Genomic DNA, 13,985 nt, shown 5'->3' on the forward strand with positions numbered 1-13,985 from the left:
CCTAGTTTAATCGCGAAACTTCGACAAGTCATAACTTCTTCGTTATAAGTCAGATTTCAGCATTCTTTAGATGTACGGAATCCTTGTGACATATACTTTAACTTTGGTTAAGATTATTTATCCTAAATACTCTTCTATCAAATAGTCATTTTTAACCCTGATTATCTCTAAATTCACTAGCTCGAATCTGTAGGCGTTACAATTATCTCCCCTTAGGATGATTACGTCCCCGAATTATCAACAAAACAAGGCTTGTATAATGACTCCTCATGTTATCTTTCCATCCTAGGTAATAACCGTAACTCTTATGTCCTTTCAAATGAGTATCTAACTCTTGGAATTATTGACTGCTGACGGTGCTCAATCTTGCACCCGCTCTTCATACTATGTTGGATTTTCAATCGTAACCTTCGAGTTATAAACTCGATCTTTATTAGAGACTCCTAATCCTTCTTAAACAGACTTAACTTAAGATAATTTCTTTACTTTGATTACCATAATAGACCAATGGGTCATGTTCTAATGACCTCTCATCGTATGATGCGGTGCTTTGACTCAGGTCTTTTTGAGTCAGATTCTAGAATGGAAGATACCTTCCTTCATGTTCTAATATGATATAATCACATTATAGCATGTAGCACTTATAGATACAAGCTTCATAAAATTTTCCTCTACTCTACTAGGACTTCTTCCATGCGTACCTTCAACCACAATTCTTCTTCTACTTGGTTGGCGGTGGGAACGCCAGGCGATAGGACAACTTTAGGAATTACACCAATCGTTCTATCATCCTGCCAATCAAAGGCGTACATTCGGACGTACCGTACCCCTCTATACGTACTGTTATTTTATCAGACGTATTCTAAAAGTAAGATACCACTCTTACGATATCTTCTGATAGGTATCATTCACTATCGTAAGACTTCTCATTTCCTCCATTTACTCAATTTGCTATGCTTATTCACCATGACGTTATGTTCACGGAAGCATACATTCAGTGTATCGGGACGAAAATATAGATGGAGAAGGTTTAGACGTGTAATCCTCCTTATTTCTCCGAAAAGTTACATGCTAGTTCTAATGCCGTAATTAAACGTTTAGAAACTTGAGCACATAAAATTTCCAGATCTGGCTGGAAATAGGCCATAGATCCGATCAAACATTAACATCATAAAGCATATAAGGCATCTTATAACATAACTCATTTTTCACATAAAAACAATTTAGGCATATTCCCTAAATAAGCTAGTGCTCGTGTCTATTCAGTCATGCTTCCTAAATATATCAGACACTCATCTCACAATCATTGCTTAGCATTCTAAGTTTAAGTCTAGAAATTTCCTAAAATTCCTAGTTCGCTTAAACTAATGTTCTGATACCAACTATGACATCCCCAATTTCATGGCCAGAAAAGACCTATTTGTTTATGCTTATTTAAAAATCATAGTATACTTTTTGAGGAATAACATTGCGAAATTTGTTCCTAGAAAACATGATAATGATATTATCAAAGCATTTCCGAAGAAATGTATTTTATTTATATTAAAACATTGGGATGTCATCGTAAATACAGAAACATAAGCATAATGAAATATTACAAGCCTTACAGTAATTAAACTAGTGGCCTAATACTCATTGAATCTCTCAACATAATGTATCTTTAATATCGCTACCTTTGATACAATAAACTGAGTGGGTCAGGTTGGGAAACCTATTGAGTACATAGGGTTTTCAACCCACAATAATATAATTATTATGTTTAATCATCAAACAATTAACCTAATTTCACATCCGCATTATCTTCTTTATTCTTAAGGAATCTACCCTAAGGATCATCTATGCTGACAATAGTAGTTAAGGAATTCCTCCATAATACTTGTCAGTAGGTATTCTTTTATATTTAATCCTAAGGATTTTTCCTAAGGAATGGGCATGAAGTCCATCGCTGCCAGGGTTTATCTGATAGGCACTAAGTCCATAGTTGCCAATGTTATCTATTAGGCACTAAGTCTATAGCTGCCCGTATTCACCTATAAGGCACTAAGTCCAAAGCTACCAATGTTCATCTATAGGGCACTATGTCTATAGCTGCTAGGGTTCATCTCCTTTACTGACAACATTATTTTACGGAGTCCACCCATAATACATGTAAATGGGTTTTTTGAGTACATCTGGTGAACACTTAGTTCAAAAACACCCACAGGTTGCGAGCCTGCTAGCGTTCCACTGGACTGTCTAGAATAGTCTGTGGTTGTCATATATACTCTGCTAGATAATGTCATCTTTAAATTCAAGGCATCTCAACATGTATTGCATCTTTCATCTATATCATCTTTCATCTACCATCTTTGCCCAATATATTTATAAGTATAAAAAAACATAAAGTTTAAATCAAGTAAAACATGTATAGATCGTTCATCTAGCATAGATATCAGGAAAACAGATAATAAGAACAAATAACATATATTAATATTATATACTTCATATCTATGTATAATATGAAAGTAACTATGCACTCACTTGTTAAAGTGACGATTCGAAATTCCGACAACGCTTCCCTTCTAGCAACTGTCTTTTCCTTTGACGTAACCTAGTATCGTTATCACTAAGTATTAGTGTAATATTTATTGCAACTAATTATTAGTCTAGATTCATCATTAATTCAAAGTCTACTTCAAGATCTATCAAGTAAGGATCAGCCAGGCAGGACAGTTGGGAGGCAGGACCATTTCGACGTATAAACTTTCTGAAATCCAACAACCAAGCCAACGTGGCCATTCTAGAAACCTCTCCCACAGGTAGATCAATCAGTATAAAGACTTGGAATCACTAATAAATCTTGTTTATAGGTTCATAATAACGATAATGAACTTAAATATAAGTTATACTTGAAGTACACTAAGCATAACTCAACTTACAGGTGGTTTAGTGAGAACCCGGACTTTGTGTGGGCAGAACTTCTAAGCCGAAAGCTCTACTTCTCGGGGCTCTCTGACGCTCCGGAGCTTCGTTACTAACACCTAGGAAGTGTTTGAGAAAGGCATTGAGGCCCTGGGGGGGGGGGGGTGGGTTGGGAGAGAATTGGATAGAAAGGTGTGAACAATTGAGAGATTTTCGAGCTCTATTTATAACTACCAGCAACCGAGTATGCGGGGCGTACTCAAAGGGTATGCGAGGCATACTGCAGTATACTGGGCAGACTCATGCCACATGTCCCTATCTGGTGGCAAGCCGTGGGGAAGAAGGTGTGGTCTTAGATCATGCAACATGTTGATTTCTGGTTAATCCGAAAATTAATTATCTTATAAAATTCATAACTTTTGCATCGAGCTCCATTTTTAACATTCTTTATATCCACGCGTAGGTATCGACGTGATCTAAAACTTTCGTTTAGACTTCGTCGGCTAATTTTGACTTTATTTTTAAATTATATTTTAATAGACTTAGACAGTTAAAGTCCGTTAAAAATTCATAACTTTGTTATCCGACGTCCGTTTTCGACTGTCTTTATATCGTTGATCTCCTATTAACGAGATCTTCAAATCTCATTTAGATTGTGTCATATAATAATCGATCGATCTAAAATTCGATTTCTGATCTGTATACTGCTACGCTGAATCTTAGAAAAATCATAATCTCCTCAAATGAAGTCAGATTTGGGCGTTCTCTATATGCACGCTCTCGGTTTAATGTCTACTACGTCTTTATTTTAGATCTCTAAGGCTAAAAAGTATTTTGTCAAAAATTTACTTTTTACGATACGTGGAGCTATGCTGGTTTAATCGCGAAACTTCGACATGTCATAACTTCTTCGTTATAAGTCGGATTTCAGCGTTCTTTAGATGTACGAAATCCTTATGACATATACTATAACTTTGGTTAAGATTATTTATCCTAAATAATCTTCTATCAAAAAGTCATTTTTAACGCTCATTATCTCTAAATTGACTAGCCCGAATCTGCGGGCGTTAATCGTAGTATATATAAACATACATACATGCATCCATATAAATATACATAAATGCATATGCGTACATATATAACATATACTCATACACATACATAGACATGGGTACATACGTACATACATACATAAACTTACACATACATACATAGATTAATACATACACATACATACATACATAAATACATATACATCTACACATATATACACATACACATATACATACAAATACAAATACAATTACACACATATACATACAGATACATAAACATACATATATATATATATATATACTTTGCTTTTTTTGCTTCATTGTTCGCAATTATTTACACATTAAATACTTTATTTCCACCAAATTATATATATATTATGTGTAAGTGTGTGTTAAAAATGATGGTATGTATATTATTGTGTAGGTGCAATTAATAATAATGATAATAATAAATACGATAATAATATTAATAGTAATAAATATTGATAAATTTTTGCTTTTTATTTTATTTTATTTTTTTTGAAGAATGAATAAATTCCAAAAAAATTTCGTTTACTGCTTCCTTTCCCCAAATATTTATATTTTGCTAGGTTTTGTTTCTTCGCGCTTATGCCTAGTTTCCGAATTTTAGCAAAGAAAAGAAAAGAAAGTAAGGAGAAAAAATAAATTTGTATATTCTGTTCACGAATTGGAGAGAAGTGAGAGAAAATTTTTGAAATATCTAGTATACACAAGAGTCATATTAAAGTGATATTGCTATTTAACATATGATCCTAAGGGTCATATTTACAACAACTTGACACAATTTATTATTTATTAGAAATTGATTTTAATAATTATTCATTAAACTCTTATAATTAATTGGAAATTATTTATTTCTTGGAAATAATAATTTTCATTAACAATTAACATAATATATATCATATTGTATGATTTAAATGTCATGCACAACATTTTGGACTAGATAAATCCTTTTGTCTTTTACCAAAAAGTTAAAGTTTATATTTTATAAACCAGCTTATAGAATTTATAAAACTTGTCATGTTTTTTACTCATATTTTCGAAAATAGAGGAGACAAAAAGATGGCATGGCTTTCATGTTTATTTAAGCAAAAGTAATGGCTAGTCTTAACAAGCACGGGGGACGTGTTTGTCTAAATTCAAAAGTGCTTAATGGGATAAGGACTCTTGAATATTGTTCTTACTTTAAGACTAACATCAAAGACTTTCATTTGGTGACTTCTTTTGAGCACTGAAACCGTAACATGTAAGAGAGTAGCGACTCTCTCCCTTTTGTTCATGCCTTGAAGATTACTTGCATGTTGCTTTTGCTCTCTTGAAGTTTATATTGATCATGAACATCATACTTAAGAGTTATAAGAGTTTTACAAGACTAGCATCTTAAATCAAGTTGAGTTCTTGTTGGTGTGTCAAAGGTTCTACATTCTCCATCAACTTCCAAGCCTCTCTTAGAGGATTCAAAGTCTACAAAGGTTGTTAAAATCTTCTTCTTCTTTGGTGCATGTTTTCTTTCCAAACTTTGCAAGAAGATCCATGGTTGGTAATAACTAGTTTATAATTGTTAAAAAAAAGCCAAGTCTTCCGTTGCTAAAATCTTGTTTTTGAAGGTAATTTTTGAATAAAAACCAAATAAATTAAACATTTTATTCTTTCTCTCCAAATCCTTCCAAATCGGAAGGAAAGTTACCACTTTCTTCCTTTAATTAAACTCAGGAACACCAATTTCTTTTAATTTCTTCCCACTTCCACCTATTTCATTTCCTTTCCCTCGTTATGTTGAACTCGGGAACATGGTGTTAATTACTTGTTCTGACTTCCGTCACATACCTTCTATTTTTCCCCCCTTTCATTCCGTTATAGGGTTTGAAGTTGGAACATATCTCACATCGACCTCCTCTCCTCCAACCATAACACCGCGTACCTCTGCTCCTCTTCCTCATATTTCATGTCAGCCCTCCGCCTTCTCCTTGTTTCTCATCTGCATCGCCATCACCGATTCAACATCCACCACCAGTCCACCAAAGCTTCGACTTGCTGGAAAACCTCACCAGTCCACCTCGCTTGAAGCCTTCACGTGTCAAAGAAAAAAAGGAATCGTGATTCTAGTCGCTGTAAACCTTCATCCCTGCATTCAGTGTTCGCTCCGGCCTTCGGTGATCTACCTCCTGCATTCCATCACTCTCTCTTTCTAAGGTTTTTCTTTCTTTTCTGTTTTTCCCTTGGTTTGCAGTTTCTTTTCATCACCAGCTGTCGACCTGGATGCCACCACATTGCTGTTGCGTTGGATTGCCTCATATTCTTAGGGTTTAATCAGACCTTTTGTCACATTGCTTCTAATCGATTTTCTTCTTTGGTTTACATTTACTGTGGGTTTAATGTTTCTATATGTTTCTTTTATTACAAGTTGAAAAGGGAAAAAATGATACCATCACCGCTTTAGACTTGTAGATGTTGATTTTGAGACTCTGGTAACATCCTTTTTACTTTCTTTGTAAAGGAGATAAAAAACCAAGTTATTGAGCTATGAGTTTATGTTTAGAAGCACCAAATTCGAATCTTAGATGTGAAAAGAGGGGAATATGTTGTTCTTAGGGTTGTTCGAGTTGTAGGTTGCATAAAATGCTTATTATGAATCCAATATCAAGACACCACCATGTCGATTGTAGGTTGCATAAATTCGAGAAAATGATTCCTTTTAAATCTAACTTATATTTATGGTCTGTGATTACTGAAGTAGATGTTTTTGCAGCAAGTTTATGCTTATGGAATAGTTTGGGTTTCCATGTACGGAATAGTTTGGGATCCCATGTACAGGTATAATATATATTGTTTTCTCATACAACCGATTGGGTATCTTGCAACTAAATTTGCTGAAGTGGTTGGAAAGGAAAGGAGAATCCAAGGATTCTATTTTGGGTAAGCTCAAGTAAACTTTTATGTAACTATCATGCATCTATGAGGTAGATTTTCACTAATTTATTGCTTAATAGCCTCAAGTCATGCTATTATTCTATGTAACAATCAATATATTTTGCCTCTTAAAATATCTTTAAATTGATAAATTTTATTCTATCGGATGGTCCTGTTGAGTTTTCATAGTAGCTCTATATAGGACTAGAATTAGTACTAACCATCTTACTAATAAAAAGAGGGTTAAATTCATAAAACGGCAACGTACTTTCAATTTTATTATTATTATTATTATTATTATTATTATTATTATTATTATTATTTGCATTATAGCTTCATACTTCCATTTCTTTCTTTTTCATTATTGGTGAAAAAGATTAGATGATTTTTAATATGATCTTTTTTGGGCAAACCAACAACGATTGGATTTTTTTGAGAAACTGTAACATGAGCAGCATGTAATTTTCTTTCATCATTTCAAGATGGTTAAATGCAAGAAATAACAATATACTTTCATTTATTTGTTTATGACACCATCTTGCTTTCATTTCTTCTTTTTACAACATTGTACTTTGTATAGATACTTTTTCTATCTATTTATATTTAAAAGGTTGAGTTCTTTGAGATTATCACTTGAACTTTCCTCTTTACAATTCTTTCATTATGTTAAAATTTGTAATTTTTTTTCTTGTCGTTTGACTGTGAGTCGGTGTGGATGCACTTACGGTGAAGATAAGCGTGAAGCGCCATCTGGATCTACAGTTCATGATGACACATAATCCTCTTGCTATGCAACAAATGATGATGACGAAACCCGAATACATTTTGTCCCAAAAATTAGTATCAAAGAGAACCTGGAGAAGGATACGGTTCTCAAAATTTAGGGGTTTTACTAAGTTTTTATTTGTATTGATAGGTAAATGTAACAATTTTTTGTTTGGAAGTTTGAATTATTATAGATTTATTTATTGGATTCTTATTATTATAGATGTATTGGATTTTTTTTTGCTTTTTGCATTTTGGGCAGAAAAAGATATGGTTGTTTTTAATTATCTATTATTATTTTTTTAAAACAATAAAAATCATTTTAGTGACGGATTAGTGACGAAAATATCTGTCACTAAATCCGGTCGGTAATTTGTTGGAAAATATCGTCTGTCAGTAATCCGTCACATTATTTGTCCGTCATTAGTGTGTTACTATTTCGTCGTTAATTTGGTCAAACAAGTTTAACAAAGGGACGTCGCTATCTGTTGGTAATTCGTCACAAATTCCATGGTGATAATTACCCACGAGTTTTTTTTACGGCATACTTAATTCCTTGGCTATTCCGTCAGAAATCGGCTTTAGCGACGGATTTCTGACGGATATGGCCGAGTTTTCTAGTAGTACTTGCAATAGCTTTTCAACGACAAAAGGAAAAAAAAAGATTTTCTATTTTGATAAAGAAGTATGTTTTATATATTATCTATTGATTTAGCGATGGTGAATTTTACCTACAATTAACATGTTCTAGCTGCGTAGCTAAAGGGCATGTGTCTTGTAGGCTTAGCCCGGCCGAAACTATCCCATCACCTCACTACAAACTGGTAATCGCTTTCATGTCGTGTGTGATTAGTTTAATAAAGTTAGCACTTAAGAGGTACAAGGTAGGCTTAAGATATCAGGTTGAGATTGACCAATTCTTAGTACTACAAAAGATAGTCAGGTGTTGGGAAGCCGGCTGACCAATTCCTTTTCCAGACTACTCCGTATAGTACGTGATAGATAAACGTCACTCTCCAGTGCCTATTATTGATTTACAATGTGTAAGGCGGCAAATCCTTCAAGATAACTTATGTTAAAATAAATGCAAAACGATATATAGAAGAATCATGCAGATTAGGTCTATATATATGGAGTCACTAAGCAGCTGTTTGTCCCACCAAAAAAAAACATATCTTCTATCCCTAAAAGAGATTGCTTTTGCTTTCATAACTTTCTGTAGTTCCCGTTGAGAATATCAAAAGAAATGTCGAGCAAACTCATTTTGTTGAGTGTTGTAGCTCTAACTTTTAGCTACCATGCGTTAGCCTATGAGCCTAGCTCCCTCCAAGATTTTTGTGTAGCCGATCCCAATTCGTCAGGTACTCTAAGACTTTACTTGTTGTCACAAATCTCCTGTTCTCTTTTAGTTAATGTTTTCCGTAACAAAATATTGGCTTTATATAACATGCAGTGAAAGTAAATGGTGTGACATGTAAGAACCCGATGCAAGTTCAAGCAGAGGATTTCTTCTTCAGTGGGCTACACGTCAGGGGTAACACATCGAACCAATTGGGATCAAAGGTGACCCCGGTGTTTGCTACTCAGTTACCAGGACTAAACACTTTGGGCATCTCAATGGTTCGGATTGACTATGCACCATGGGGACTTAATGCTCCTCACACTCACCCAAGAGCCACCGAGATTCTTACTGTTCTTGAAGGGACACTACAAGTTGGATTTGTAACTTCTAATCCCGATAACAGATTTATCACAAAGGTGCTTCAAAAGGGTGATGTTTTCGTGTTCCCAGTGGGGCTTGTTCATTTCCAACGCAATGTGGGTAATGGATATGCTGTGGTTATTGCTGCATTAAGCAGTCAAAATCCAGGTGCCATAACAATTGGGAATGCTGTTTTCGGTGCAAATCCTGCAATTCCAGCGGATATTCTTGCCAAGGCGTTTCAAGTGGATAAGAGTGTGGTGGATCAGCTACAAGCGAAGTTCTAGAGTTTCAAGGACTCTAATGACAGAAGGATATGATTAGAGCTGTAGTTCAGTTCGTGTCATTATTGTATGGGTTCATTCAAAATTAATTGCGTGCGGTTTTCTTTTCGAGTTCTAATTCTTTCTTTGATAAAAAAGAGCATTGGTATTAATTCACGTGTACACTACATGTTTTGTTGGTTTAATACGAGCGATAATTGTTATATTTTAAGCGTTATTGACAACAAAATATTACCTGTACGTAGTTGAAGAAGTTTACGGTCTTAAATCATAAATCTCTCCTGGATCGATCTCTTTAGGTGCAAGAAATTCCAAAAAGAGTTGTATATCCAGTAAATTTGTCATCTTTTTTACTCATATTTTCCAAAATGGAGGAGACAAAAATATGACATAGATTTCATGTTTATTTAATCAAAAGTAATGGCTAGTCTTAACAAGCATTGATGACATGTTTGTCTAAAGTCAAAAGTGCTTAATGGGTAAGGACTCTTAGATATTGTTCTTACTTTAAGACTAACATCAAAGACTTTCATTTGGTGACTTCTTTTGAGCACTAAAACCATAACATGTAAGAGATTAGCTACTCTCACTACAAGAATAATAGGCAATAGCGGCGACACCTTTAGCAGCGACGGACACTTTTAGCGGGGACATCAAACAAACGCGTTTTTTGTCGACGCTAAAGTGTCCGTCGCCGCTAAAGGCTTATGTTGACGATCCGTGTCATTTGAATCCTAACCATCGATTTAGGCGATGATCCAACGATTAGGAGGACGTAGAAAACCCCGCGCTGTTTTCCCTCCGGTGTGTCGCTGTTATTGCCTGTTCTGGCGATCCGCGTCATTTCAACCCCATCCGTCGATTTAAGCGATGATCCAACGATGTAGGAAACCCCAGATTGTTTTCCCTCCGATGTGTCGCCGCTAAAGGCTGCCCGTCGCCGCTAAAGGCGTTGCCGCTAAAAAGCGTCGACAATAAAATCAGCTTCGTCTTCACTTTCTTCCCTAATCTTCTGTGTTTTCCCTTCTTCTCTCTTCTCTCTGCTCACCACCGTCGATCACATCGGAATTTCACCGGAATCTTGAAAACTTCACCCCTATTCCTCTCAATTTTCCCCTTTTCTTTTCCTTTTATCTTCTCCCTACTAAATTTGTTTTGGTTGTCGTAATTTTGAGATCCTCCACCGTGCTCGCCGGAGTATACCGCCACCACCACTGTTCATGACGAAATTTTTATAATTTAGATGTGTATTTTGTGTTTGTAGATGTGGATATGTATTTGTATTTGCATTTGTATGTATATGTGTATTTTGAGTGTATTTTATGTAGGTATATGTGTTTTTGTATGATCATTTATATGTATATGTGTATTTTGTATGTGAATTCTGTATGTGTATGTGTTTTTATATGTATATGTGTATTTTGTATGTGTATTATGTATGTATGTGTATTTGTATGTATAAAAATACATATAAATAGCGACGACACCTTTAGTGGCGACAGATAGTATTAGCAGCGACGCACTTTTAGCGGCGACGGAAGGCAATAGCGGCGACCAACAGAGCATTAGCGACGAACCAACATCAACGACCCTTTAGCGGCGACATGTCGCCGCTAATACCTTTAGTGGCGACATATTTGACCTTTAGCGGCGACGCCCGTCGCCGCTAATACTCTAATTTCTTGTAGTGTCTCTCCTTTTTGTTCATGCCTTGAAGATTATTTGCATGTTGCTTTTGCTCTCTTGAAGTTTATGTTGGTTATGAACTTTAAGCTTAAGAGTTATAAGTGTTTTACAAGACTAGCATCTTAAATCAAGTTAAGTTCTTGTTGGTGTATGAAAGGTTCCACATTCTCCATTCCAAGCCTACCGTAGAGGATTCAAAGTCTACAAAGGTTGTTAATTAAACTATTCTTCTTCTTTGATGCTTGTTTTCTTTCCAAACTTTGCAAGAAGATCCATGGTTGGTTATAAGTAGTTTATAATTGTTAAAAAAAATACTCAAGTCTTCCGTTGCTAAAATCTTGTTTTTGAAACTAATTTTTGAATAAAAACCCAATAAATTAAACATTTTATTCTTTCTCTCCAAATCCTTCCAAATTGGAAGGAAAGTTAGGAATGAAAATTATCCTTCCATTTCCTTCCACTTCCTTTCTTTAGTGAAACTCATGAACACCAATTTCTTTTAATTTCTTCCCACTTCCACCTATTTCGTTTCATTTCCCTCGTTATGTTAAACATGGGAACATGGTGTTAATTACTCGTTCCGACTTCCATCACCTACCTTCTTGTTTTCTCCCACTTTATTCTGTTTTAGGGTTTGAAGTTGGAGCATATCTCACATCGACCTTCGCTCATCTGATCATAACATCGCATACCTCTGCTCCTCTTCCTCATATTTCACGTCAGTCCTCCGCCTTCTCCTTGTTTCTCATCCGCGTCACCATCACCAATTCAACATCCACCACTGGTCCACAAAAGCTTCGACTCGCTGGAAACCCTCACCAGTCCACTTTGCTTGAAGCCTTCACGACTCAAATAAAAAAAAGGCATCATGATTCTAGTCACTATAAACCTTCACCCCTGCATCCGGTGTTCCCTCTGGCGTCCGGTGATCTACCTCCTGCATTCCATCACTCTCTCTTTCTAAAGTTTTTATTTCTTTTTCTGTTTTTTCCTTTGGTTTGTAGTTTTTTTTCATCACCAGTTGTCGAGCTCAATGCTAATACATTGTTGTTGCGTTGGATTGCCTCATATTCTTAGTGTTTAATTGGACCTTTGTCACAGTTTGCTTTAATCCTTTTTCTTCTTTGGTTTACATTTACCGTAGGTTTATTGTTTCTATATGTTTCTTTTGTTACAAGTTCAAAAGGAAAAAGATGCTACCATCACCGCTTTAGACTTGTATATGTTGATTTTGAGACTCTAGTAACATCCTTTTTACTTTCTTTGTAAAGGAGATAAAAAACCGAGTTATTGAGCTATGGGAATTTGTTGTTCTTAGGGCTGTTCGAGTTGTAATTTGCATAAAATGCTTATTGTGAATCCAATATCAAGACACCACCATGTCGATTGTAGGTTGCATAAATTCAAGAAAATGATTGATTTTAAATCTAACTTATGTGTATGGACTGTGATTATTGGAGTAGATGTTTTTGATGCAAGTTTATGCTTATGTAATAGTTTGGTTCCCATGTACGAAATAATTTGGGTTCCCATGTACATGTAGTTAAGAATGATATCTGCCGTGAAAACCTAATAGGGTGTAAACTTGTATTTATACAACAACATTACTGAGATAAGAATTAGATCCTAAATACATGAATCTATAGTTACATTAAACATTTAAATAATCCTATCTCTAAGCTAAGCTATCCGTTTACATTCCCCCTCAATCTTAACTGATACAAGGTTTAGATTGTGTCTTAGATGTTGTAGCATTTGTTTGGTCATTGGCTTTGTGAGTCCATCGGCTAATTGATCACCAGAAGAGATGAATCTAGCGTCAAGTGCACCCATGGCCACTTTTTCTCTTACAAAATGGAAGTCCACCTCTATATGCTTCGTTCGAGCATGGAATATGGGATTTGCTTTTAGGTAGGTCGCTCCAAGATTGTCACACCACAACACAGGTGGTCTTGGTTGATGAACTCCTAGATCCTTCAGTAATGACTGTATCAATGTAGCTTCTGCAGTACCATTGGCAAGCGCCTTATACTCAGCTTCGGTGCTGGATCGAGCAACTGTTAGTTGTTTGCGAGAACTCCATGATATTAAGTTTGGACCAAGAAATATCGCATAACCACTTGTGGATCGTCGATAATCTATACATCCTGGGTCCGCGTCAGTGAATACACTTAGAAGTGTTGATGTGGAATGAGTAAAACGCAGTCCTGTGTCCACCGTTCCCTTTACATATCTCAAAATTCGTTTGACAGCTTCCCAATGAATATTAGTGGGTGTTGACAAGAACTGGCACACTTTGTTTACAGCGAAAGAAATATCGGGGTGAGTTAGAGTAAGATACTATAACCCTCCAACTATTCTTTGATATTTGAACACATCTTCTTCAGGTAGCGACTTGCCATGAGTAAGAGACAACTTATCTGTTACTGACATCGGAGTTGAGATACTTTTACAATTCTCCATGTGAGCACGATGTAACAAATCAATAGCATATTTGTGTTGCAAAAGTGTGATCCCCCCTGAATTCTGAAGTACCTCATGTCTAAGAAAATAACTGAGTCTACCAAGATCTTTGATAGGAAATAAACCTGCTAGAGCACAAACCAGTTTGTCAATAGCATGCTAGGAGGAACCAGTAATAACAATGTCATCGACTTACAC

At 35.5% G+C, this 13,985-nt stretch overlaps 1 protein-coding gene across 1 annotated transcript; it reads left to right on the plus strand.

Moving 5' to 3' along the window:
* The first annotated feature begins 8,898 nt into the window (after window positions 1-8,898).
* Window positions 8,899-9,641, plus strand: LOC145138720 (putative germin-like protein 2-2). The gene is made up of 2 exons (XM_079072752.1): window positions 8,899-9,013; window positions 9,106-9,641. The coding sequence occupies exons 1-2, from the start codon at window positions 8,899-8,901 to the stop codon at window positions 9,639-9,641; spliced, it is 651 nt and encodes a 216-aa protein (XP_078928878.1).
* The last annotated feature ends 4,344 nt before the right edge of the window (window positions 9,642-13,985 follow it).

Source organism: Lactuca virosa, chromosome 9 (genome assembly GCF_052849685.1).
Source record: "Lactuca virosa cultivar CGN04683 chromosome 9, Lactuca_virosa_CGN04683_v6, whole genome shotgun sequence".
NCBI classification, from domain to species: domain Eukaryota; kingdom Viridiplantae; phylum Streptophyta; class Magnoliopsida; order Asterales; family Asteraceae; genus Lactuca; species Lactuca virosa.